This window comes from Poeciliopsis prolifica, unplaced genomic scaffold (assembly GCF_027474105.1).
Source record: "Poeciliopsis prolifica strain line A6 unplaced genomic scaffold, Auburn_PproV2 SCAFFOLD023, whole genome shotgun sequence".
Classification (NCBI taxonomy): domain Eukaryota; kingdom Metazoa; phylum Chordata; class Actinopteri; order Cyprinodontiformes; family Poeciliidae; genus Poeciliopsis; species Poeciliopsis prolifica.
In genome coordinates this window covers 1,436,942-1,464,309 of record NW_026562398.1, presented here as the reverse complement: position 1 = coordinate 1,464,309, position 27,368 = coordinate 1,436,942, and the positions used below count along the sequence as shown (strand labels likewise).

Below are 27,368 nucleotides of genomic sequence, written 5' to 3'. Positions count from 1 at the left end.
TATATATGTAATGGGAAACACTGGAGGGGAAAATACAAATTTAAGATGTTCTTATTACTAAATTGTCCATTGAAAATGCAAATGAGTACTTGGAACATTTTATAAAACAAAAACTCAATTTAATGTAAGCAATTAACTGGGAAACAATTTTGCCTCACACTAATTTCATTTTGTCTATTGCAAAATGAAAGAAGGAACTGTGATTATGTATCCAATTTTAAATTATGGTGCACTATCTTTTTTATGTTTCTGAACAAGTGTAGCTTTTGAGCAATTAAAGGACCTCATTTCCCTTGATGAGAGCAATGCAAACTTTAAATATTCATCAACTGAAAAAAAGAGATGAAGCGATAGCACAAACATGTTTGAAGAACAGGAAGTAAAGGATTATGTACTATAAGAACAAAATATTAATCACTTTTTTTGTTTTTTTTTTTAAAGAAAAATGTAGTGTTTAACATCCTAATTTCCCTTTCTACCTTCTATTTTTAAAATGATTTTTCTCGCATCCTTTTTACATCACAGGTGGTTATTTTAAAATTACTTTAGTAAAAACTATTAACTTACTCATGCAGACAAATATGCACCATGTCAGTACATCAGGGTCAACAGTTTTTCTCAATAAGTTTATTCAAAAACAGCTGTCGTCATGTTCCATACATACATTTATGTTTGACTCTGTAGAGCAGCGCGAACTGTACTTTTTCTGCATTTGAAACAGTTCATCAATGATCAGTGAACATAAACCGAATGTGTTGATATTTACAGTGGATTAGGTCTAATAAAAATTACACAGCGTGTTTTCTTTCTTTTAACAGTAACTCACTCACTTTTCCCTGCGGCTCCCTGCTAAAGAATGCATGGATGGCTGTTGGATGGGCAGGTTTTCTTCACTGTATGTTTGTTTATTTTATTCATTTATGTGACATGAGAACTATCATTCTGCAAAGCTGAGCGTTACTGCCCGGAATTACATCTGCAGATCTGGCTTCAGTCACTTAGGGAATCTGGTATCTGGCCTGCTGTCATTGTTGGCAGTCTTGCTTTCTGAGCTTTAGAAACTTTAGTGTCATCTCCGGGAAAGAAACCGAACAGAATACAACAGAGGGATGTATATTTTTTCCCCCAGTGCTTGCAAGTGACAAATGATGTAAAATACAAAGATCCACACACAAATTACTTTCTCTCCCTCGGCAGAGCTTCACAGCTCTGTGGAAATGGTTTCTTAATTTAGCTACCAGATAGTCCTAGCTATTCAAATTATTGCTGAATCCGACCAATGCAGTTAGTGAGCATTGTGTTAACCCCATGAAACCCTTTGATCAGTCATTAAATCACAAATACATAAATTAATGTGAGTGTTACTCTACTACACTCAATTATATATAAAGGTGAATTTTTTTCAGTACTACACTGCAGAGAAGTCACAATACAAAAGGTTTATTGTGGGAATGACATTCATCTCATAGTATGGTAGATGGAAAGTTTCCGTCATTTTACATTAGTAGCTCTGTTTGTTCACATGTATTCACACCACGACTCAAGGAACTAACCCAGAATTCCTTGATATAAAAACATGTAAAATAATCACTGGTTTAGTGGTCTTAAAGGGAAAGTTCAGATTTCTTCTATGTAGTTCTGTGCAAAAGTTATGAGCAGTCAATATCTTACCCACAGCAGATACCTCTGTACATTAACTGTTGCATTGTAGTTGCTTTCCGCTGCTCTATCTTTTTTACTATCAGTCAGTTACTCTTCAAGGTTGTACAAAATAAAGTGACTGGCTAAACAAGTTTTACATTACTTGTACTTGACCAAGTACTTCAGTGTAAATAACACCTCTACAGTATGGAAATAAATGCCTGCATGATTGTCATCTGTAGCTCCCTACTAGCATTCCCATGGAGCTCAAGTTTTTGTAATCATGCTGAGTGAGCGATGAGCTGAAAAACAAAACTCCCATGCAAAGGGTGAACAAAGTGGACTGTAGAAAGAGAGAGGCATAAGATTGATAGATAGATATTCTGGTGAAAAGTTTCTTAATTCTTACTTTTACATTATCATTTTTTTTCCTTCTTTCTCTTTTGAATGAGCACCACATTACGGTTGCGATGAGTGAAAACTGTATATTTCCAAGTGGCTCACAGACAGAGAGGCAAACACTGCTTCACATATATAAAGCAATGTTTGAATGAATCCCAAGGATTCTTAAGATAAAGGAAATGTGCTTTCCAACTAGGAAAATCCTGACCAGCAGTTAGTTTAACTTTCCAGGTAAAACTGCCCTCCAGATCTCTAGAGTTAAGCTGTTCAAAGAGCTAGTGCTGCAGACAAGACTCAAACTTCTCATAGCTGCTCCACAGAACTTTTTATTTAACTAAATCAAAGCGGATCTCTATGAGTACAATTTTTCAGACTTGAATTTCAGTCAGTGCGGTCCAGTTGGTTCAATCGAAATTAAAATCAAAAGGGACATTTGTAATGATCCCACCAGTGCCAAGTCTGGATCATCCCTGGAATAGTAATAATCTTCCATTGCATCATTAGGTTACTGAGGGTCTCCCTGCTTTGAACGGCTCTTTGTCTTTGTCACAGTTCCTATAAGCAGATTGGCTGCATTGAATGGGAATCCTCCAGACCAGTTGGCATAGAGTCTCTAGGCTCGTCCTCCCCCTGCTTTCACTCGTTGATTCTCCGCTCACATATCTGGAGATAGCAGCTCTTCCGCAGCTCCTGGAGATGTATTGTGACAGGAGACGAGGGGAAGGACTGCCAAGCACATCCTGGGATGAACTAAGAGAAATTTCCAAAGGAGGCTGTGAAGAAAGGAGAAGGGGAAAAAATTTAGTGCATCACCAGGCCTCACATGGAAGCAGTGCTGTTTTCAAGTGAGGCGATTCACTGTTCCCACGTCAGGTCTTTAGTCGACTGGTGGCCAGAGGCCTCCATGGACGTCTATAGAAACTCTGTGGGTTTTTTTTTCCAAGTAATCATTATGGACAGTCACAGTTTATGAGAAATGCTGCATGTAATAACAAGTCGACAAATTACAAATTAATTCTGTATTAAAATAAACAATTTTTTTTTACAATTACATAAGTTTGGTCTGCCTCTCATTTAAGCCCTACTGAGTAAAAAAAATGTAGCATCTCATTGCACTGCAATTACAGCTAAAACTCTTATGTTTCCACCGTCTTTCTACATGCGGAGGCTAAATTTTTCTTGGCTGTTTTTTTACTTACAACAAAAGAGTTTTAGAGAGGTAAAACTTCAGTATTCTCAGCAAATCAGTATGGGCAAAACATCTTTTTGCTGAAGGAAAAGATCAGATATTTTAATGACAATCTTTGCAGTCGGTTTAATTTTTCCTAATTAGCTACGGTTCTTGTACATGGCAAATGGTTTCACACAAAAACACGAAAACTGACTTTGATCAAAAGTTGATATGTTGAACAGTGAAGAGGCATTGGCACTTTATTATAAAGAGAAACCAACAGCTAGTTCCTCAGCAGAAGAAGGAAGGCAGATTTCTCTCTGGGCTTTGATCCGAATTCTCAGTCCCAACGGTTTCCGGATAAAAATCCTCACACATTGCTCCCTACTCTCTGAGCGCTGTGGCTCTGGGCTATGGAAGATATCAACTTTACCTTTCAAAACAGTTTCTAAAAATAGAATAATACAATATGCATATACAAGACAAAAAATGGCAAAGGTTTTCTAAATCAATGACAAGGCTCTTGAAGAAAAAAAATGAGTATGAACTTGAATGTGAATATGAATGTGTACCTTTTATGCTGTCTGTTGTTACTGATTTTAATTCAGAGCACAGTTACAGATCTGGCCAAAGAGCTTATGTATTATAGAATTCAATAATTGCAGGGCTCAGTTTGGAGTAAATGGAGAAGCCATACATTAAGCTTCTGAAATGGCCCCAAACTCGACTGATATGGATTAATCTTAGAAACCAGGCATGTATTTAGAAAACAGTCCATTTAAATGAACCATATTGTTTTGAACAAGAACATTGGCCACATATTCACACAGAATTATGCCAGAATCAATTTAAATGGTTAGAAAAACAGAAGTTGCAGCTTTCCCTGGGACATTTATCCATTCATATCTTAGTATATATTCATTGTATGTGAACATTTGACCTTGTATGCATCTAAGACAATAAATTCAAACTGACAGCAGAATATAGTTTTACTATAGTATCTTAGTTAAGTCAGACTAGTCAGAAACAGAATGATTGAAACAAATTAATGAAAACCCCAAAATAAGACTATATTCAAGTGAATGAGTGAACATAAACTTATGACCAGAACTACATTACATGGTCACTGCTTCACCTGATTTCCAATTTACCATACAAATGTAAGTAATGGCAGATGGAGTTCATTCTCCATAGCCCAAAAGAAAACCTGTCTACTCTGATTGCATCTGAAGTTATACCTATACAAACTAAAACATATATCAAAGCCCTCTATTTCCCTTTCCCTCTAAGCAAAGGGAAATAGAGTTATTGGAGCTGATATGTAAACGAGGCATAACCAAAATTTTTTAATCCTTATGATAACCAAGCAGCTGGCTCCTTCACTACTCTATCCTCCGTGTGGTATTTTCACAACCTAGACCAGATGTGTCATAATTTTCATTTGCATGGTAGCCTGAACTTGCACAACCACTCTCGAAAGAAAAGCTGTATAAGTGATGCTACAGTATATTGCTCCGCAGTTTACTGGTCAACCTATCTGGCACACACTTCACTAGTCTGCAGAAAATGGAAACAAACCTCTGACAAAAAAAATACATTTCTTTAAAATGAGTCTCTATTAAAGAGTGCAATAAACTCAGAAGGATTTGAATGTGCACACAGATCTTTCATTGGTAATTTCAGTGAGGCGTTATTTAAAATTTTGTGGCCTCTGTCAAAAGAAGCAGGACGCAGCATTTCTGCGTCTTGCAAAGGGTTTTGCATCACAGAGCCTTTTACACTCCTGATGTGAATAACGTGAAAGCATTGTAAAAGTGTCACGGCTCATATCGGAGACAAGCTTGCGTGAGAATTCAGCTGCATCTCTGTATTTTCGTTCCCTTCGTAAAATTCATTGTGAGATCAATATTCAATTTTTGGTAAATCCATTGGAGATGTATCAGGCCTGACAGGTGGTATGGCGGCTCCACTTAATCACTGCAGAAGTGTGAGCGTATTAGAAGAATCGTTCAGGGAGAAAAGTTGCAGTTGTGTGCAGAGCTGTGCTAGTGCAACGCCTATATGTGTGTGAGCTGCCGTCTGAATACACCATCTTTCTTTCTAGTTTCATGCTCTTATCGTTCCATTTAACCATGACCAGACCTCTCCACACTATTCAGCACAGAGCAGCCAGCTGGCTCGTCTTCGCTCTCTCGTCCACACAGCACAGTCATACCAACAGCATTTCACATTTTCTCAGCTTAATCCTACCTAGTTTGAAATTTTACAACAATTGTTATGTTAACAGCATTACTCAGCTCAGATAGTTCAAGGAAAATATATACAGAACTGCTCACATCAATTTTATTTAAGTAGAGAAACTGGCAAAGAGCTCATCTTCAAATATATTTTATCTCAGAAATTATACTCTTTAAACGTTTCCAGTTTGGTATATTATAAATGGTAACGGCGCTGTGTTCTAGTGGCTCAAGACAAGACAAAGCAGTCAATAGGTATAAAGAGGAAGGGAAATTAGTTTTCCATATTTTTTTAAATATAACACATTGCATAATGTATGACTTATGGTCGCTTTAATTTTTGAATTTAGATAAAAATTGGTGAGCTGATGGAAAAGTGGGGCTGCCTTAGATTCAAAAACGCTACTGCAACCAGACAAAGTTTCTTTGGGCATAACCCCATATATAGTAATATTTTATAACTGTGAAGTTGGGTGAATTAGAAAACATAATTACTTTGTAAAACAGTAAAAAAAAAAAAGTTTAAACATTTGACCTTATTTAACCTTCACATCCAGCACCTTCCACCCCACAGCTGCCCAGATTGTCCCACACCTTTATCACCTCTCATTTTTCTCCAAACTTGTGAAAACCAAGCATCCTATGAGGTCCCCTAATTAGCCTGCCCTTGTAGCTCCGAGTTAAAGCCTCATGAACTGAGAAATTACGTTTGCACTGCCCAATTAACGGAGGTGTCTAACAGCAATTTATACTCTCCCCTTACCTATTAGTTGCTTCGCATCTTTGAGTTTAATTCTGTCTAACATGCTTGGGTGATTTGAAGGTCATCAAAAGCACTCCTTACACTGTGAATTGTGCTATTAGGAGGCATGTGCACACCAACTCTATTAAAGTAGATAGAAAAGTGTGACTTTCACATTTTTTGTAGAAAGTTAGTTTAAGAAGTTTGAGAGAAATATATCTTTAAATGTTAAGCACCTGCAATATCTCTATAACATGTAAATAAGCTAAATCACGAATGATCAGTTTGTACTGTGCCGAGTTATTATGTGCTTCCTACTTAATTATTAAGAGCATCACAGCATTATGTTCTTAGCAGATTTCTTCATAGAAAAAAATAGGAGTTCCAAGTTTTAATGCATTTACTGAACAAAATATAAACAAAAACGTAACTTTTAAAAATAGAAGAAATATGTTTTCTCATGCATTGCTGACAGTTACTTAAAAAACAAACAAAACAACAACTGTTCCATTTTGGCTGTTTTTCTTAAAAATTGAATAAGTTAGCCATGATGACTCATCTTATCACTACAAACTATTAATGTTAGTCCAATTCTGGATGTGGATGTGAAAATTTACTTGAAACCAGCTTTCATAGAAAAGAGCATACTCAGACAAAAGTCTTCAGTGTGTGAATTTAAAACTTACTGTAAAGCAGTCTGTGCCAGATATGCAGAAGCCAAGTTGTAACAGCATCAGCAGCTTAAGAAGTGAAACTGTGAGCATGCCTTTGAGCCAACACCACCTTTATCACCTGATTAGCTGTTTGCAGTATCAGCCCATAATGACATATTAATAGCAAAAAAACAGCCTTGCAATATGATTTCAGAAGCGGTACACCTAAACTAAGTACAGGTTTGATCACGTACTGCATTTATTTTAGACATTTTTGTCATGTTTGCAGTAAAAAAAAAAAAAAAAAATTACTCAACATGCACCAAAACAACCATAGAACAAATTAAAACAAGCGTCAGAAATACAAAATCTAGAAGCTTATTGCAGTTCGCCCTAAATTCTGCTGTCCTCTTCTGATTCTAAGCTTGTATTCAGCAAAAACGCTTCTACTGCTCAATTTAGGTCAGAGATTTACAATTTATCATACCTAATGGAAAACCTGAACCTGAATACAAACCCAGGGTTGTTCTCATCAATAAATATGTATAAAAGACCCTGATTCAATCTGCACAACCAAAAGGACACAAATGTTATTTTGAAGAAACATTATACAAGAAGAAAATTCAGGAAATCAGAGTTTGCCTGGGCTTGTTTCCCTGTAGCTGGGTAGTAAAAGCGGTCAATGAAGCTCTTGCTGAGATGCAGTGCAGTAGTTCCTGAAACCCCCACCAGTAAAATCACAAACAATTGCGCTTGTTTGTCCGGCTCCACATGTCACAGCAGGGATGCATGGTCCCATACTGCCTCCTCCCACTTTGAGAAATCTCAAACCAATTTGTCTGACTTTATCGTTCCCTCTCCCCCTGAAACAAAGCACAGGAACCAGAACACAGAGTTACGCGGTCACTTACTTCTGCTAAGGAGCTGCAAGTTGCGGACCTCTTCTCTGACCTGGAGCTGAAGGACTTGCTGGAGGACCTCCTGCCTCAAGGAGTCCTGGATGATTCCCATCCGCTCCAGCTTCTCCCCGTTGAGGCGGAGCAACGCCCGTCCTGCCAGCAGGAGGTCAGAATTTAGTTAAGAGTTGTCCTTGACTTTCTGATATACCTTTTCAGAAAGTTGCACTGAGTGTCAGTGTGGACTCTCAATAATTTAACAATGTTCTTCAGAGTTGTGACATTCATGCTGGAATGTGCATAATAATCTTTAATTTTCAATTAGGTAGTTGAAGTCTCAAACATCATGAGACTGCGATCATTTCTAAAAAAAAAAGGATACTTGGTGAATTTCTTGCAGATTTTTCTAAATGCAAACATCAATACATACATCCATACCAGTTATTAAACTAGACCAAAATATTCACATTCACCCAATAAATAGTAGCCTAAATGCAGAAAAAAAACTAAGATTTTTAAGTGTTAAACATGTTTCCAGTCATTTTGTCTTTTGTTTTTGGTGAAGCTGAAGAATTTGAAGCTCATCCTGTATCTTCATTGCTCTGTCTATGTTGTGCAGAGCATCAGTACCACCAGTAGTCAAACAGACCCTCAGCATGACTGCTATCACCACCATGTTTGGCACTTAAAACAGTTTTTATATCTTAGTCTGCACCTTTAGGCCAGATAAAACTTGAAAATACTTGAATGTTCCATAAAGACAATCAATCCAAGGCCAGGCCAAACCTGGATCTAAATTAGAAAAAGAGGAATGAGATCATCCAAGCCCCTTGAAACAATTGCTTCCTGGAGGCTTAAACTATTTTGAGGTTTTACATTTTACCCAGTTGCTAACTTTTGTCCGTGACATATATTATTCGCCTGTTTGACGTTATGAGAAATGACCTGTGCGGTAAACAACCGTAGTTCACAGCAAAAAGAGAAATGCTGATCCAAACGAGGCAGCTGTTAATGTTCAAAAATTCTAATTCAAGATTCAAAAGTACTTTATTGATCCCAAAGGGAAATTACATGTTGCTGTAACCCATTAATTCAAAGTTTTCAAAGAGTTAGACAATAATGTCAGTATTTGCTGCCATTGCTCCACTGCCATTGCAAAAGCTACAGGTAGGCTACAATTATAAAGCAGTGCAGAAATTTCAAGATTATCATATGCAACTTCTCCTGCTGGTCGCTGATTGGCCTGGTCAAAAATCAACCAACGCCCAGACTGTTCTGGAAGAAAGATTTTGTTTGTGCAAAATTGGTCTGACCTAACCTCTAAGGAGAATTTGTCAACAACAAATTAAAGCCAGACCCATGCAGATGAAGCAATCAATTTAACTTATTTACCAATTACAAGGGAGAGAGTTAGTGTTTACAAGCTAAAATAATAATATGGCAATCACCATTATATTGAGTGTATGTGTACCATCTGCCTGCAGGTCCTGGCAGTTCAATGTCAACAACAGAAAACAGCATCAGTGAGGATTGAACATATTCAATTTGCTATAGAATATTCCAAAACTGCAGGTCTAAGAGAGATACGGCATAAATTACACATAAAATTGTGAAAATATTGAACTACGTGTTTGGGGTATGTACATGGTTGTTTAAAAGAAACAAATACATATCTGACATTTACAATCCACTGCAAAGTAATTTATGTTTGAGCGTGTAGACATACTATATAATTTACAGAAAGGATCTGGCGATTCATTAACTAGTTAGCAGGGGCAAACAATTAATGAATAGCTAGATCTTTCTTGTGATGGGATTTTATTACAGTATTTGGCAATTAACCCTCAGGACACAAACATTTAACATATCATTACCCAGTGTAAACAGAATTTAAAACCAGGCGTTCTGTCGACGGAACGGTACAAAAGTTTATTTGCATGGAGGTTCAAAAAAGGAACAGATACTGCTGTGGTAACAAGAGCTACAGTGTGTCCTTCAGTTGAGCAGCAAGAGGAGGAATCCATCATACCTGCAGCAGCTCTGTACGACATCCAAAACATAATTGGACTCATTACTCATATGGCTCGCTCTCCATATCATTCGATTCATTCCAATTTCCTCTGTTTAAATTTCTGCACATCCTTTGCTTCACTGATCTAGTTCTTCTTCTGCTTTTTCATTTAATGTCTTATTTTAGGTAATTTTTTTAAATAACTCCCGCAAAAGTATAAACTTTCATCTCTGTCTCATAACAAGCTCTATTAATTAGTGCAATTTTACCCTCCCTGGGCAGTCGGTAGGCTTGCATGTGGTCTGAATGCAGAAGAAGTGGAGACAGCAGTGGGATAAAACAGAGATAGTCCAGAAAAACAAAAATCAAAAGGCAGCTTTCAGCTTCCTTTAATCTCCTAGTCCATGTAATATGAGTAAATTTTCTTAACAGAGAAACAGAAGTCATATTTTATGAGATTGGCATCACAGTGCAAAACGGCTTTAAGGGTTTGATGGTTTGGGTTTTTCTGGATCCCCTAATGGTCCCACTGGATGCAGTTCTTTTACACCATCTATAAAGAAAGACACAGCATTCCTGAAACCCCCTAATAACTGACTAAAAACTCAAACACAACAAACAAAGCCAAACTAATCTTTTTGGAACTGATAAAAATTATGCATTAGACAAAAAGCTTGTTAGATTTTCAATTATTCAGGAGATAAATGCACAAGTACTTTTTTTTTTTTTTTTTGCAGAGAACTGTGTGATTCTTCAAGTAAATAAAACCTTTCTTTTATCACTGTATGCTAGCAGAGACTTCTGAGCAACGCAGTGCCACTGTCACAAATCAAACTCAGACTACCTATTCAAATGATTTTTTTCTACAATAATCCTCTTGGCCAAACATAATAACAACTCTCAAACTCACATTATAACCATATACTATATTTTTGGGGGGAGATTTTATGGAATAAACCAACATAAAGTTGGATAGAATGGAAAAATAGTTCAACAAACCTGAAAACATAAGCATGCAATTCTGTCTGCATTCTTTGCACAAAATCTGTTGGATGGTGCAAATATTTGGTTCACTTTCCAGCAGGAAAACCCTAAACATACAGCCAAAATTGCAAAAGAACAGTTTAAATCAAGGTATATGCGTGTGTTAGAATGGCGTAGTCAAAGTCCAAGTGGTTCAACAAAGATTTGACTCAGGAAGGAAGAATACAAATGTACACCACACTATGCTGTGAAAACTTTGGAAACCTTATATTTTCCTCCCACTTCACAGCCATGTACTACTTATTGTTGGTTTAACACAAAATGTTTGAAGGCTCTTTGTAAAATGACAAAATTGGATAAAAAAAATCAGAAGGTATGAATACACTTTGTCTGTCAAAAATGTGCATTGAGTTTGAATGAAGGACTCAATAGACCAACAAACATAATTTCCAGGAGCAATTTTTGCATACATGTCTAGAATGGAACAAGACATGTATGAAACTGCTTTACAAACAATGCCACTGTTACCTCTGATGAAGTCTAACTCCCCTTCCTTAAAGGAAAAAGCAGTGTGACACTTATCAGCTTTCACAACTGCTGCATGGTGTGTTTATGCCTTTGTATGCTCATGCTGTTCAGAGGACGATTATTTGCTTGGCTTACGGTGTCAGAAAATGTGCATCTTATAACCAATTTTTGTGCAAACAAACTCATGAGAAGTAAACAAGACACGTTTATTTTGTGCATGTGTTTAGTATTTTTCAAACTGAAATGAACTCGTTTCTGTGTGTATATATACTCATTAACGTATTTGCCTCGCCTTCTCAAAAGCCCTGTCGTTTCTAGAGCTTGCCAACAGCGGTACCAGCATGTCCCAGAATACCCCCTGCCCTTGCGCTGTGAATAAGTGTGTACAAACGAGACAAAGCAGATGAATGGAGCTCCAATCAATTCCCTTCAGACAGCCTTAATGCAGCTCCTAATAATTGCCTGCAGATAGGGAAAGTATGCTGTCAAAGGGAGAAAAGAGACACAAAACAAAAGCTTTTCTTAAAAAATGGAGATCACTTCCCTCAATTTGGCTTCAAACTAAATTGCTTATTAATGGTGTCTTTGGGCAAATGAGAAGCAGTTCTACCTTGGCTAGGGCAATAATTACTCTTAAAGTGGTCTGAAAAGCAATCCAAAACACAGAAAGGTAAAGACTTCCTTACATAAAAGAGTGAAAGTACTTTAAATTGTATGTATAGAACTCCTGTTTCTCCTGAAGCCAAACATTAAGTGTTACATTTCTAATTTTTTTTTAGAAATGTATGTAGACCCACTAAGCAAGTAAAAAGAGTTTAAACACAAATTATGTAGCAGTTCAGTGCTCCAATTATGCCACACATTGGTTCACATAGGTCACAGTTTGATACATTTTGAGTATGCTTAAAGCAGGGGACATACATATTAATATGCAAATCACTTTTTTTTTATTTTGCTTTGAGGCAGCAATAAGCAAAGAATCCTTTTCAGTTTCAAATAATATGATTATCTTTTGAAACTTTAAAAAGTTTCAAGTACTTTTTAAAGTGATATATTGTTTTCAGTGAGCTCTGTCAGTAAGTAGCTCACTGAAAACACGGTTGGAGTATTTTCAATATATAAAATACGAAGACATAGCCAGCGCCTGGTTAGAAAGATGATACAACAATATATAACTGAATAATAAGTAAAACATAAAAAAAAAAAAGATCTGCTCAAAACAAAATCATTAAGGCAAAACACAGATAAATTTGTCATTATAAGTTGCAACAAGATGTATAGCTCATACAAATAACAGTGAAACAGCAGCACCTCAGAAGTCAGTGCTCATGTCTTAGTTGAACACATCTGGATCGAACGATGGCTCATTAGCAGACCTCTGCAGAACATAGATATGCCGAGGAAGTAGCAACCAACTACCACCAAGGAGAAAACTAAAATATCCACATATCTAAAGTCAGTCCAGTAAGGACTAAAAAAAAAAAAAAAATTGTATGCTAAGTTTTAAGGGTTATTGTTTCAAATGCTAACTGCAAAACAATCTTTCACTATTGTTGGAAGTCTCGGTAAAGAGATGTAAAAACATTAAAATAATATAAATTCATTGCAGCAGAATATTTCATTGCATTTTGAAAATGTATTATTTATAATTTATTATTGTAAACTTATTCAGAGCAGGAAAAAATCCCCATGTGACGAGACAAAACCTTCTAAAAAGAATCACCTGTACCACAAGTATCGAAAGCCTTTGCAGACCCCAAAAAATCAATTCTTAATTAGTTTTTTCCCCTGCTGAATCACAGCACTCAAATTAACAGTTGTACTTTTAACATTTTTCAGAGTAGGATTATGCCACCACTATTGAATACAGATTTATTTTGGAGCTCTTTTTTTTTTTTCGGTAGCTACAAACAAGTCTGGCGGATGCTTCAGGCTCAAATTAGTTTTTTAATGCAAACCTAATATGTGGTCTCCATCCCAATTCACGGGGTTATTAATATGCATTTCCCAGCTCTGCCTTTTGGAAAAAGATAAGCAGAAAAGGAGATTGTGGTAGTCCTCTATTTTGGTAGTCTACATATGCATTAATTCAGTTTGGTAGTAACTAAGGAATTAGTAGATGATGGAAACTTAAAATGGCAAAATAATTAGCATGTATATATTAAGTAAATGAAGACTATGTAAATATATAATATAAACGTTATGTACTGTGTGGCGGAACCAAGTTAAAATTACATACTCGGTCTTCACAAACAATGACAATAGGAGTATTGAAAGGTAATTTTCTAATATTTGCAGACACAAAAAGTTAACTTTTTTGATTTCTCTTTAAGTAATAAATATACAGCACAAATGTAAATACAAACAACAAACTCCATTACTGTCCTCAAGCAGCTTGTTCCACTGTAACTGTGCCCTAACAAAGAGACTGAAATAGATACATTTACTTTTGGGTCACTGGTCTAATGTGGTGCAGACACAGAATGTAGCACGAAGCTCCTAATATCCTACACAAAAGCCATGCGGGATTATGTAGAACACTTTTTGTGTGTCATTGTGTCATGATGACTCCAAAAACAAGAACTCATTTGGCAATTTAGCAAAAGAAAACAATAATATTAAGTACAATGCTGTGTCACTGGCATCACAGAGCAGATAAGAGCTGAGCTGTTTTCTTTGCCTCTTTTTCTACAAATTCTATAAACTGTATCCATGTCAGTGCAGTTTTATCGAGCTTGTTAACCCTAAAGCAAATGTGTACACACAGCATGTGTCTCCTCAAAAGCCTACATGCAAATGTAGTTTGAGTGGTGAGTGACCCTACGGCACCATTCAGCAATCTGTTCTCTGTGCTGCCATGAAATACCATTTGGCCTCTGAAGGTTTGAAAGAAATGTGTGTAAGTCTGGGATCTGGATCTGCTGCCGGTATGTTTTTAAATGTAGAGGTGCCTGCATGTGCTTTTGTAGGGTTTTTATTTAGTAAAAAATACACACTTATTACTCTGTTTTCTTTCTACAGCTTTGCCTTTCCTCGCCTAATATAGACTTTACCCTTTAAGTCACCTCACAATGAAGACCTGAAATCTCAGTTGCAGCTTTTTCAGTTTAAATCCCCTTCAAGTTGAAAAACTAAGCTGCAGGATAAAAAAAGATCCATGTGGCACCTATTAGCATTTTAATGCATTCATTTGATTTGCCTTAATAGAAAAATACATCTAAACTATTAAAAAAAACAAAACTCTAAAAGTCATGAAATAATTTCTGTAATTGTTTACTCTGAGAAACACTCAGAAGCAATATTCTGTTAGAAATACAAATACCCAGTGGTAAAAGCAGCACACTAATTTGAGACATTTCTAGGGTTGTCGTGATACTGTAATTTCAAACTTGATACGATGCTAAGAAAAATACTCGATAATCAATAAAATTTTGATTATATACGTTTTTTTTGCACAGTCGTAAAAAAAAGTATAAACAATCACAGTTCTTTAATGTCATTTACAGCGTTATAAAGAAGGTGTGCTTGCATCTTTCTGCCGTGTGTTGCACCTGTGATAGCGTGATGGGAGAAGGCCTCTACGTAGGTCAGGTAGTTGTGAGGACAGTGTTTCTTTAGCCACTTGCAGACATCCTGCTGAGTCCACAGCACCACAGGTTTGGACAGACAGGACAGCGTAGGACTGGTGTGATAGACGGTGAAGGCTTCACCCGGATGCAGCTGAAACACAGAACAAAAAGGCATTTTAGCTCAGTCCTTTTGATGGGTATGATCAAGTGAGTATGTTTGTATTTCAGTCTTCATATGAGATACAGCTCTTTTTTTCTCCCAGATAAACTTCACATGCAGTAACTGATAAAGCTCATTTCACCATGCAGGATTGTCACATTATGTTGAAATAAGATGAAGGGATGCATTCAAATACCACAATTTTAAAGAAAACTACTCCCGATAGTATAAACCAGAGACAGGAAAATAGTAATAGGAAAACTGTCAAAAAATTGCCAAAAAATTGTAAGATTGACTGACACTTAACTCTACCAAACCAAAAATGTTTTTTTCTGATTTATCCGCTTAAGCAAATTTCTGTATAAATTTGCTTTATACAGAACAAATTTAATCAACACAATTAGCTCACATGCTGCTTGATTCATTAGTGAGATTAAGGTTTGAAACTTTGTGGGCATAAACAGGCAAACAGATGTTGTATTAAATTTGAATTAGCATCTTATGTTCACCTCACAACCCCTGCTTAAGAGGAACACCATCTAAAAACTGCTCTTGTGTTTCTTTTACGATTTTTATCTAATAGTTTCACTTTCATTTGTCTTTTTGCATTTCTTGTTTTCCATTCACTAACCTACACAGACTTGAAGCCAACACAGGCTTTTTTTTGCATGAGTCAATTGCAGGAAATTAATTTGGATATTACACAATGACAACCGGCTCATAAGGCCAGAAAACACAACGATCACCCTGTCCCTCAGTTCTCATTAGAAGTTACTTACTCTCATAGATAATCCATTCAATTATGTTCTGGCTGAGATGACTCTAAAACAAAGACTTTGGCTTATTTTCAACAGAAAAGCACTGAACAGCTGCCAAATGTTGCGCTCAATAGCTGACTGCATTTAATGAGATTAAGTATGGTGAAATGTCATATGCACAAATGCAACATAGACACATTTTCATTGCGAACAGAATGGTCAGCTTGCAGAGAGGCTGCACATCTCAATTTGGCTCTCATGCAGTAAGTACCGTATATTTGTATATGCGGCTTCAATTACCTTCTCTTTTAATAAGCTATCGAATCTTAAGGGCTGGTCAACCAAGTGTGATCTGCTTTATTGGACTTAATTGAAAACATCTACATTTCCCCTCTCCAGTGTGCCTGTTTTCCAATTACACACATATTTCTGAGCGAGTCAGCTTCACAAAATTTACAGCTGAGCCCAGTCATTAGCTGGGATTGAATTTGAGAAGATGCGGAACTGGTTACTCCTCTGGATTATTAAATAAGACAAACAGACGATAATTATTACTTTTACAACAGGAAACCAGACAGTTGTATCCTTTTTACATCGCAAATTAGTAGAATTAACCAAATAACTGAACCCAGTATGGAAGAGTTTTATTCTCTCAGTCTTTCTAGAAAAGTTTAAGCTGTCACCCAAAATCACTCAAGATTATAATGGCAGACAAATGAATACTTTTGTAATATAGTACATAGGTGTAGTAATTTCAAATGCTTAACATTTGTTTTAGATCTACTTGCACATATATTATAAAAATGTAGCAAATGGCATTCAGTGAAACAGACGGAAAAGGTGAGCGCATATAAAATAGGACAAAAAAGGGAGTGAATGCTATGAGCTTTAGAGCTATACTCTGAGTGTGAATAATGGCCTTCATCATCAAGAAGCCAGACAAGAGGGAAATGGAATAATAGTTCCCAATCATCCCTCTGTCTCTCTCTTTTCTCCATCCCTCACTCTTCCCGCTCCATTTGTTGGCCATCCATCAGGCTGCATCTCCTCTGGCCAGATCCGTCTAGTCGCTGCCCACCCTTTGCTACCTCGCAGCTCCTTCTGAGACCTACTTCTGTCCAGCTGGAGGAGGTCCCTCATTTGTTACATATAGAAGAAAGACAGAAAGGATAGGGGCACGGCAGAGGCTGCTTCTGCTGAGGCGGTCTATAAAATGTTGAGGATATGGACTGGGGAGAAGACGGGAAAAAGCTGGCAGTTGCAGAAAAATACAAATCTATCTGGAGAAAGACAAACTCTTATATGACAAGTTCTTATTCTGTTTTTTTAATGCAACACTTGCTAACTACGTTTATTTATACAATGCCAATTCACAACAAATGTCTCAAGACATTATGAAAAATAATTAAATAAAGAAATGAATAAAGCTTATGTACAGAAATAATCAATGACACTTCATCAGACCAGGTATCTGAGATATTTTATCTCAAGCATGAAGCTCCTGATTGGTTGTAATAAGATGTTAAATAACTTGAGACAATAATAGTCATTAAAGCGTTGTTGTCTTGCTGAACATGAATTTCTCGTAGTCCTCTATCTATCTGCCTCTCAGCCCCGTAGTGAAGAGTCCATAATGGTGCCTGCACCACTTTCATTATAAAGATAAAGATAATGCAGTATTATTCATACACAAATATATACTCTGTCTAAAGCACCTTCCTCTAAGGGTTTACTGTGTCTTCTATATGGCTTGAGGGAAACTATAAATAGGATTTCTTTTTAGAAAAGCTTTCCTCTCGACTCTCTTCCATAAAGGCCACATATATAGATCTCTCAGCACGCACAGCTGACAGATCCTCCTACCTGAGTTGTGGATTTCTGTATTTCCTCCATCATGGGCCTTTCATCTGATCTCCCCGCTCCATAAAATTCCCCCAAACTACATTGGCGTTTGAAGTTGTAACATGACAAAAATGTGAAATAGTTGAAAAGGTCTGACTGCTATTTTAAGGTACAGTATCACTCAAAGAATTACACGTGAAATCCAGAAAGGAGAAAGTGTCGAGCTTTCAAAGTAGGAGTTGATCGATGTAGGCTGAAAGCAAACGTGGTTTGTTAATTCTAAATATTTAACTCATTATGCTGTTTCAGAGACTAGACTATTTTGATTTAAAATAGACGCCCGATAAATTCTGAATAAAAATATGTAGGTTCATATATCAGTATTTCAGAGACTAGACTATTTTGATTTAAAATAGATGCCGATAAATTCTGAATAAAAATATGTAGGTTCATATATCAGTATTTCAGAGACTAGACTATTTTGATTTAAAATAGACGCCCGATAAATTCTGAATAAAAATGTGCAGGTTCATATATCAGTATTTCAGAGTATGTTTTGTGCATTCCACCCTAGTCCCTCTGACTTTCTCAGTTCTTCCCTATTGATCATTCTGTTTGTATACTGAAACAGCATTTTTTGCCATTCACTGCTCCTTTTGATCCATCATGTCCCATATCCTCCTCTACTCAGTTCACATAAATCTCAGGCTCCTCTGCCTGACACTCTCACTCCACATCTTTTTTTTTTCTTCCTTTTTCATCTTCTTGTCTGTTCGGTCTGCGCATTACCTTGACTTCTGTGAGCTCTGTCCTCCCTTAGTAATTTTGTGCGTGCGCGTGTGTGTTTGCAGTGTCTTCGTGTGTAGTTAATTAGAGATTAGCTGGAAGTCAAGAGAGCGTGGGGAATGTGCTAAATTCATTCTTTGCGACCGATAACACACCTCTTCCGATGGCTGCCTGTTAGACCCTGTGTGAGATTGACGATCGATTCAGTGTTAATCAGCAGTAAAAATTCTACAGTACAAGGATGAATACATTGATTTTTTTTTTTTTTTTTGTGGTATGCACATCATGTACTGCCTTCTTACTTTCTCTCTCGGCTGTAAATCTTCCCTCTGTGTCACTTCATCCCTCAGCAGGATACTAAACACTCCTCCTCTATCATCCCTGCAATCTGCTGTCTGACCAAACAACTCCTTCCCTTTCTCCAATCTTTGGTGCCCATCGAACTCTTGCTCTGCTGTCATTATAGAGTTGGATCTGCAATCTGTCTCTCTGATCCCAAAGACCCTGGCAGATCATGACATATGATCCGACATATCTCCTTCACCCTCCTCCCCCCACCTTGCCCCTTTCTGCACAGAAACTTTCCTCGGCCCCCCTTTTCTTGGCAGTTTCGATTCCACCGTTTAGAACCCCATTATTTCACCCTGCTCAGTCGAGTCTTGTGCCTTTGTTTAAGTGTGTCAGGGTGATTCAGTAAATGCTTCAGTGGCTTTTTGTCAAGTGCCTACTTGACTGTTCTTGTGTAAGTAACTTTGTGGAAGTGTGTGAACTGTCAACCTCGGCCAGCTTTTGTGCAGCTCTGTTTTTGCCTGTCCCCAGGACTCTGAGTGTTTAAAAAGGTTTGCACTCGTGCAAATATGAGCAGCCTCTCAGTGGGTGGACAAAGAGCCAGATGGGATTTTCGCAAAGCTCTCTATTTAGCATGAGTCAAACATGTGTCTTGAAGAGTGCAACACATCACTGAGTGCCAGGACAAGGACAATATACACTTAAGCATTTCTGGCTCTTTGCCCAGCAGCTCCTATTTTTTTGTGTGTGTCTATCTACTTTCTGGACTTCATCATCACGGTTTTAAACAACCAAGGTGATCATCGGCTTCACAGAACTCGTCAGCCAGTCGACCATGAGGTTCCCTGCAGGTGGCTGTGTGATTTCCAAGATATTGTGACTACATATGCAGACGAAATAATACAGTGCAAAACAACACTCTTTGGTGCAAATGCAGTAACTAAGTAACAGAATTTGTTATCAGTGGGACGTTTGTGATTATGTCAAAGGAAACACAGAAGTGGGAAACTATTAAGGTCTGTGACTTATTTGGGCTTTTACAGACCAAGACAGAGCCAGAACTTAGGCAGGTAACAGGTAGGCTGAACGGAGAGTATGGAGAATGCTTTGCTTTATTCTACTGAGACTTTAATCTCTGTCTTGTCATGTCATAAGGGGAGCTGCAGCTGAGGTGCCACACTTGACTTTGCTGCAGAAAGAAATCTGTCAACAACTGGGAGCATAAGAAGAAATCTACAAATAGATGTTCCCATTTCAAATTTTAACTACTAAGTTTGGCTTTACCGGTCTATTTTTGCAAGTCGATTCCAACCATTTTGCAAAATGTTTTTTTCTCTGCTTATACTGCACTGTGCAAATGCTTGTAAAAATGGAAGGGCTTTTAGACTTTACCTAGCTCCAACGCTAAACAAGAGAATATGCTCCTCAAAATGATGTGCTTCCATGTCATTAGAAAGGACAGAAATGGTGCATATAAACCAGCCATAATAATATAAACTACTTTCATTCTGAGAAAGGGCCCTCTGCTAAGAGAGAATCAACGTAAATACCTTTACTTAAAGGTAAAATGCAAAATAATATTATCAAAACCCTACAAACATTGGAAATATTGATCCTGAAAAAAATTATAACTGTGGTGAGAATACAGTAGACTAGAGATAATACAGTAGACTAGAGATGACTAAAAGATGTAATCTCTAATTTAAAAAAGAGGGCTGCGAATTACATGCGCGTGTGTTTTCTCCATTAATTCAATTCTTTGTGTCAGTGTCAGCTCAAAAGGTCAGCCACAGCACTCGGTAATGAGATGGGAAAAATAATCACAGAGCAGTCTTTCTTATTTGAGAAAGACTGCTCTGTGGCAAAGAGAGCAGTCAAAGCAAAGCAAGGCAAAGCAAATTAGCGTACGAAGAAGGAGCTTTGCTTCCTGTAATAAGCTCAGTCCTGCTTCAGAGAAAAGGAGACTTCTTAAATTGTGTCTTTGTTATTCCACCTAGTCCCCGGTCTCATCTAAACGTTAACCCACAAGCTGTGTGGCAGACAGCAAAATGAGCCGCGCACAGAAAACCCTCCCTCAGCCCCCATCTGGTTATCCAAACAGCAGCCAAGGCACGGATGGCACAGAAGGTGCACCGATGAGACAGTAGCTCATTATCTGGAAGAAATTCAGCAAGCAGAGAGGTCAGTGTATTGGTTCACATCCAGCAACCCAAACACAGTTAAACTCAGTTAAGGAGAATAGTAAATAATTTTGTTATTTTTGTCGTCTGGATAATTGTAATTTGTTTAGCTTACACCTTTCTCCTATTTCTTCTAGATCACTGAAAACAGGATGTATGGTTGTTAGTGACCCTGTGTCGCCACTCTCTATTTGAACCAGTGACACTTAGAACCTGTGGACATCTTTGATATTGACAATCATGTTTGTGCATGGATAAACACTACCACTACCACCTCTCCTTCCTCTGCCATTATTATCTCTCATCAACCCCTGACTGGGAGTTTGCACAGGGATGCGTAACGTGCTTTATCAGCTTTGTTAAGCACATAAGTAGGATTCCCCAGGTCCTACCTTACATCCAGAAACTGAGCCGTGTTTTATTTAAACGGCTCCCTCATTAAGGCCTGTGTGTGCCCAGCCAGTTTAATGGAGAATAATCTAATCATCCGTCCTGAGAGGACTGTGTGCACACACAAGCAGTTAACACAATATGTGCGCACACATTTGCACCCCAATAAACACACATTTCTTATCATTAGAGCTATATGAGCAGAGACTGTGGTATTTTGTAAATGCACATAGAGCTGGACTCCACTCTCATTTGTTAAATAATGCAAAAAGAAGCTTGTCACCACAAGGAAATGATAAGCTTTAGTTCTCATGGTATAAAGGAGCTTTAATTATCCAAGCTTTGTGTAATCACATGGAAGCAGCTCTTCACTCGTCTCTTATTAAGCCTTTTACAGCTGTTGCAGCTAAGAGGACCCGCTTTTATGAATTATTAAACAAACTGAGCACAGTGTGTATGTTTTACAGCCTCTGAATTACAAACTTTCTCAAAAAGCGGTCGGAAAATGAAAGAAAAGACATCCACGGGGCTATCTTCTCTCTGTCATTTAAATATTTAAATGGAAACAGGGAGTTGGTTCACATGCCGTTTCAGGTCCGATGCATTTAATCCGCTCTAATATAGTCATTTTTCATTTTGATTCACTTCTCGTTTGCTTTAGCAAGAAGGGAAGTTTCAATAAAGCAGTGTTCCCAACTAAAAGGTGCAGCGGCTGCCTGCATTGTATCGCTACAATGATAAGCCACTATGTATTCCTCACATGCCTGACAGCACTCAAATGAGTTTTATATCTAGTGTTTAAACTCATTGCTTTTAGAACTTAAATCCCTGGTGAGAAACATTTATCTGTAAAATAAAGAAACATTTCAGACATATTTAACATTAAACATCATCTCTTACTTTCTGACTCACTTAGACCGGACAAGCACCATTACATCAGCACTTGTACGACTGTTACATAACCCGTTCTTCACTGGTGGTTCTACCACTGCAGAATCAACCAAGATCAGGCACCAATATGTACAAGCTAAAGCTATTATGTGTTCTGTCAAGGTTGAGATTTGATCTGGGGAGCTGCAGGCCTGATTCTGAACATTTTGGCTCGTCTCCAATGACATCTCACAGGTAGATCTCTCAATTTGTTTTGAAACTGAATTAATAAGAAAACTTACTCCAGACGGCTCCAGGTAAGACTTAAGAATCACTGTCAATTGGTTAATAATTCTTAAAACTTGCAAAAGATAACAAAGTCCTTAAATTCTATTTATTTTTGGTGATTTAAGGTACTATTTTCTGTTACCTATAAGTACAGTTAAAATCACAGAAAAGGCAAATGCAACCCAAATCCATTATTTTTTTTTTCTTTTGCCATTGATCCAAACCCAACTTTTTCATGATAGTTCCAATCGCTTCAACCTCAAAGATATAATTGACTCCACTTTTACATGTAGTACTAAATCAGATACTTATCTAAGAGTTTTCAGCGCATCAATCAGAACATTCATATCACATTTTGTCCAACTTTTATGTCATGAATGTGAAACGTAGCATAAATTTTAACCAGAAAAACCAGTTGGGATAAAACCAGATATAAACCAAGCCTGAAGCAAGCGATGCAGATGTTTCTTTTGCACAATTATAATCTTGTGGCTATACTGTTGTGCCACAACTTTAACATTTACCCACAATCTTGGGAGAATAATTAAATTTGTAATTTTATGCAGCAGACTGTTTTTATAGGTTTTGGTTTTCAGTTGTGTTAATATTCTGATCATTTTTTGATTGTTTATTATTGCAGTATTGTTGACTTAAGTTCATTCCTCCATGTGTTTAGTTTTTCTTGTGTTCTGTTGGTTTAGACTCTTAAGTTAGTGTTAAGCTTTTTGCTCAGCTCTTTCTGTCACCTGGTTTTCATTTCACTAACAACACCCTCACAGTGTTTATGATCACTGTTTTGTCTCACTGCTGGTTTCTTCTGTTGCTCTTACTTGAGTTCCTTTCGGTTCCTTTCAGTTTACTACTAATAAAATCTGTCTGTAATTACTTCAGTCTTGTATGCATTTGGGTCATACAATAGCCACACATCAATCCCCAGATATTCTGAAGTTTATCTCTGATCTGTGGAGCTAAAAACCAAGGAGATCGCTTGGCATTTTCATTGAGCGAAAATGTTTTGTTTCTGATATCTAAATCGAAGAAAAAGATGGTTGAGAATGCCAAACGTATTGCAGACAAGGGATTATTTTAAAGATCACTTGATTACCAAAATATGTTTGACCTCATTTTGTGAGCAAACCCGCCACTTGGGGTTAGTTTCATGGACCGGATTCGCTCAGTTTCTGCTCTGTTTGTGCAGACATGCTTCTACCTGGATGCCCTCTGTGCCCGGCTGCTGCAGTAATTTGACGGTGCGCGTGTGCGCTGTCTTCTGGCCGCGGCTGTCGTGCCAGGTCAGGTTGCTGCCTCCGGCCCGACGCGGCAGCTGGTAGCTCAGCTCCTCAGCAGACACCGTGTGCTCCAGGGAGGCACGGCAAAAACTGAAGCTGGACGCCGCTGGTCAGGAGAGAAAAGGAGAGTTTTAGCTAATCAGCTTTTTCTATCTTTGCTCACATAAAATCTTTACAATGAATGATATTGATTTTTACTCTAATGTATGCACACTGCTTAGCAACTCTAGATATGCTATAAACAGATGGCTGATGCAATGATGATTCTGGGAGGTTGAGCTACTTCACTGTGATTTCTAATTATGCTGAGTGCATATTCAAAGAGGGGCACATCATTTCTGGAAAAGTAACTCTCTTACCAGACTGGTTCCAGTTTATATAACCTCTATGTCATGAATATATGGAATGTGTCTCACTCATCTTGCCCTCCACTCTTCTCTGTCCTTCATTCACCCTGCTCTCTCAGGAATGTTGGATGGATGGGCAGACGTGTTAGCTGTGACATGGCGAAGCAGACAACTTGTCAGTTTAGGGTCAAAGTGCAGTTCAGTGAACGCCAATGAGAGTCTTTTGCACTTTGAATCAAAGCTGACCTGTGGTTTGTCATCTCTAGCAGAGACATTATCCAACAGTGAAATGGAGTCATTGGACTTTTATTCCCCTAAGGGGTAATTTAATGCAACGTAATGTGAATTAGAGAGGAGGAGAAACATTACCTCAAGATCTTTTGTAATCTATTTAAAAGTGTTAAATCACAAGGGAGTTAGGCCCAAAACTAATTTGTCAAGAGAACCAAAGATACAACAGTGAATAGTAATAACACCTAGCATGAGTTGCAGTGTTATTTCATGGGTGAATGGATTGGCGAGAAGCCCATTTATTATGGGTTAATAGCAACCCAACTGTGCCACAGACAGCCAGTATCTGGTGAATCACTTATACACGGCTGCATTGTTCAAGAAAAGGCTCCAGGGAGTAGAAATGATTAAAAATAATCAATGGTTAAAACAGACACAGAAATAAGAAGTGCATTTTTCAGTACTTGTGAAAGAGCAAATCGTATTTCCCAATAGCCATACAACCACATCATATCAAAGTATGACACAAATAAATCGCAAACACCTGTTCTGGGGTTTATAAAGCTGGTATTTAATTTTAAAACACACTGTTTTGACATAACTAGACTCCTAGAAAACCCAGTCTTTTCAAAGTAAGAAGGCATACATACTCTATATGTACATAAATGGTTAATTAAATGAATTTATATCAAAAGCTTTTCCAGTCCTGGGGAGCGCTTACACCACTTCAACCTAGAGCCACATTCACCTAATCACATTCGTTCCTACATGAACAACTTAGGGTGAAGTACCTTGTCCAATGCACATCGACATGTGGCAGGGAGAAGCTGAAATCAAACTTTAAAGTCTTCCTACTGAGCCATAGTCGCCCCCACAGTCAAATAATGACATGTTCTCCAGAACTGCACTGTGCCACTGTCTGTCGTTATGAATAGGGAATAGATTGTGTTGTTGACAAAACCCCACACAAGCTGAAGATTCTGTGCACCAAGTTGAACACCTCTTTAAAAATAAACAGGTTAAGAGGATAGATCCTTGTCTCCCATCAAAGACAGTCACTACTGGAAATGCTTTTTGGTCTCAAAGGATTATATAGCACAGGAGACTTGGCTTCAAAAAAAGGAACACAACATTGAGGGATTAGAACATAATACAGTTCATGCCATGATGACAACTCTAGTAGCGAGTCAGCAGAGATTTTATAGAAAGACTCCATCCATCCATCCATCCATCCATCGCAGGAATCCCAATACTTTTTCTGATCAGCTGAGAATCCTAGTCCGTCCTGCGTGTCCTGGGTCTTTCTTTTTTAACTCATTGTCTAAGCCAGCAGAAGGCTCAGACAATGATTAATTTGATAGCAGCTTCTGTCTGAATGGATATCAGTATTTTCACTTTGCTTCCAATTAGCAGTGCAGCTCCTGGATCCTTTTTGGGGGGAAAGTTTCATGTTTTTGACACAAAATTTAAGATTAACTGCAGACTAAGTTTATGATATGATGTAAATTTAGGAATATAAATATACGTAAGTGTCGGTGCTTGCTTGAATCAAAGAAAAAAAAATGCTGGTCAGTGCCAGTGCAGGCATTTGAACAACTGCACTACTTCTTAGCAGAGCAAAAATGTTTTTTTTAGAATTTATCAGTTATTCATCCCAGTAGCAAACCAAAGAGCAATTTTAAATCCCTTGTTAGGTGAAAGTCTGCTAAGTTTTTATTGCTCTCATATCTTTCTTGATGTGCTCCCTATCAATGAAAAAAAAAAACAAATTGTACATTCTGAAATCACTGTTGAGCTGGGAATACTGGAAACAGTCTTTTTTGTCCTATGTGGCACATTGTGTTTTGATTTGAGGCCCAAGTTCATTTGCTCACAGTAATGTTATTACTTTTCTCCAACTCTCAGATCAGTTCTTCGCCATGCTTTCTTTGACATTTCTTTTTCCATAGATTTCTCGATTACAGGCCTGCAAATTGGAATGAATACAATGAATGTGAGCTACCAGCCTGAACAGCATTGAAAGGCATAAGTGTTGTAAAAACAATGACATACGGCATTCTGACTGCACTACGGCTGGTTGAGAAAATGCCGGAGATGATTTCAGTTTATTACGAGTCTGTAAGTAACCGCAGATTCACAGCATATTCAAAGTATATTCAAAGCAGTATCCAATTCTTTTGTGTTAATTGAGCTTCCCTTTCAAATCTTGTCAGCTAATGTGAATATGGTTATTGAGACAAAGAGAGATTTGCTGATTATAGAACTAAAAGTGGAACAAGGCGTAACAAATGTCATTTTCATTTCTTTCTGATGTAAAAAAAAATCTTTATAAGAGAACAATGTAAGAGAAAGCTTTCAGGAGAGCGAGGGAAACTTAATTTCATTTTCCCCAGTGCATTTTTACTCTTCCAACAAGAATAAGAGTTAAATTTAAGACTCTTCTGGACTTTATATAAACAAAAAGAAGGTGTGCCTGTTAAAATAAGTTCAGAAATGTAAAAAAAAAATCCATTGATCCTCTATTTTTGATTATTCTAGCAGGATTGCCAGGAGGCTGGTGTCTATTTCCAGTGGTCATTGGGCAAGAGTACACCGAGTCACACACACATACACACACACACACGCACACGCACACACAACTACGTAAGGACAACTAATTAACGTTCTTGTTTTTGGACTGCAGGAGAAAACTGGAGGACCTGGACACAACCAGAACCATGCAAACTTCATGGAGAAATTCACAACATTTTCTTACCACAAAGAAACAGTGTGGCCAACTGTAAACCACACAAAAATCTATTGTTTTTAAAAATGATCAAAGGTCTGTATTTTAACACCAAGCAAAGCTTCAAACTAATATCATTAAAGCTATTGACTATTGAATTTACATTTCTAACTGTAAGTTCAATACAGTTAGAATTTACAGTTTTACCAGACAGAACTGGTAAAAAAAATTAAAAAAATACATAGAAATGTAACCTCATCCATCAAGAAAAAAGCAAATCTTCTGAGTTTATTTCTCAACTTAACAGCAGAGCACTGAAACCTGTAGGAAGACAGCTGATGTCTGAGGAGAAACACCTGGCTGCAGCTGAGAGGAGTGAA

At 37.6% G+C, this 27,368-nt stretch overlaps 1 protein-coding gene across 1 annotated transcript in view; it reads right to left on the bottom strand.

Annotated features, from left to right (window-relative positions):
* Positions 1 to 618: 618 nt before the first annotated feature.
* Positions 619 to 27,368, bottom strand: part of LOC129370461 (sterile alpha motif domain-containing protein 10-like) — a 51,210-nt gene continuing 24,460 nt past the window's right edge. The window contains exons 2-5 of the mRNA XM_055046475.1: positions 23,607 to 23,791; positions 14,817 to 14,985; positions 7,758 to 7,898; positions 619 to 2,816 (exon numbers count right to left, since the gene is read on the bottom strand). Of these exons, the coding sequence (XP_054902450.1) occupies positions 2,794 to 2,816; positions 7,758 to 7,898; positions 14,817 to 14,985; positions 23,607 to 23,791 (518 nt within the window). The 3' untranslated portion in view covers positions 619 to 2,793. The remainder of the gene's footprint in view (positions 2,817 to 7,757; positions 7,899 to 14,816; positions 14,986 to 23,606; positions 23,792 to 27,368) is intronic.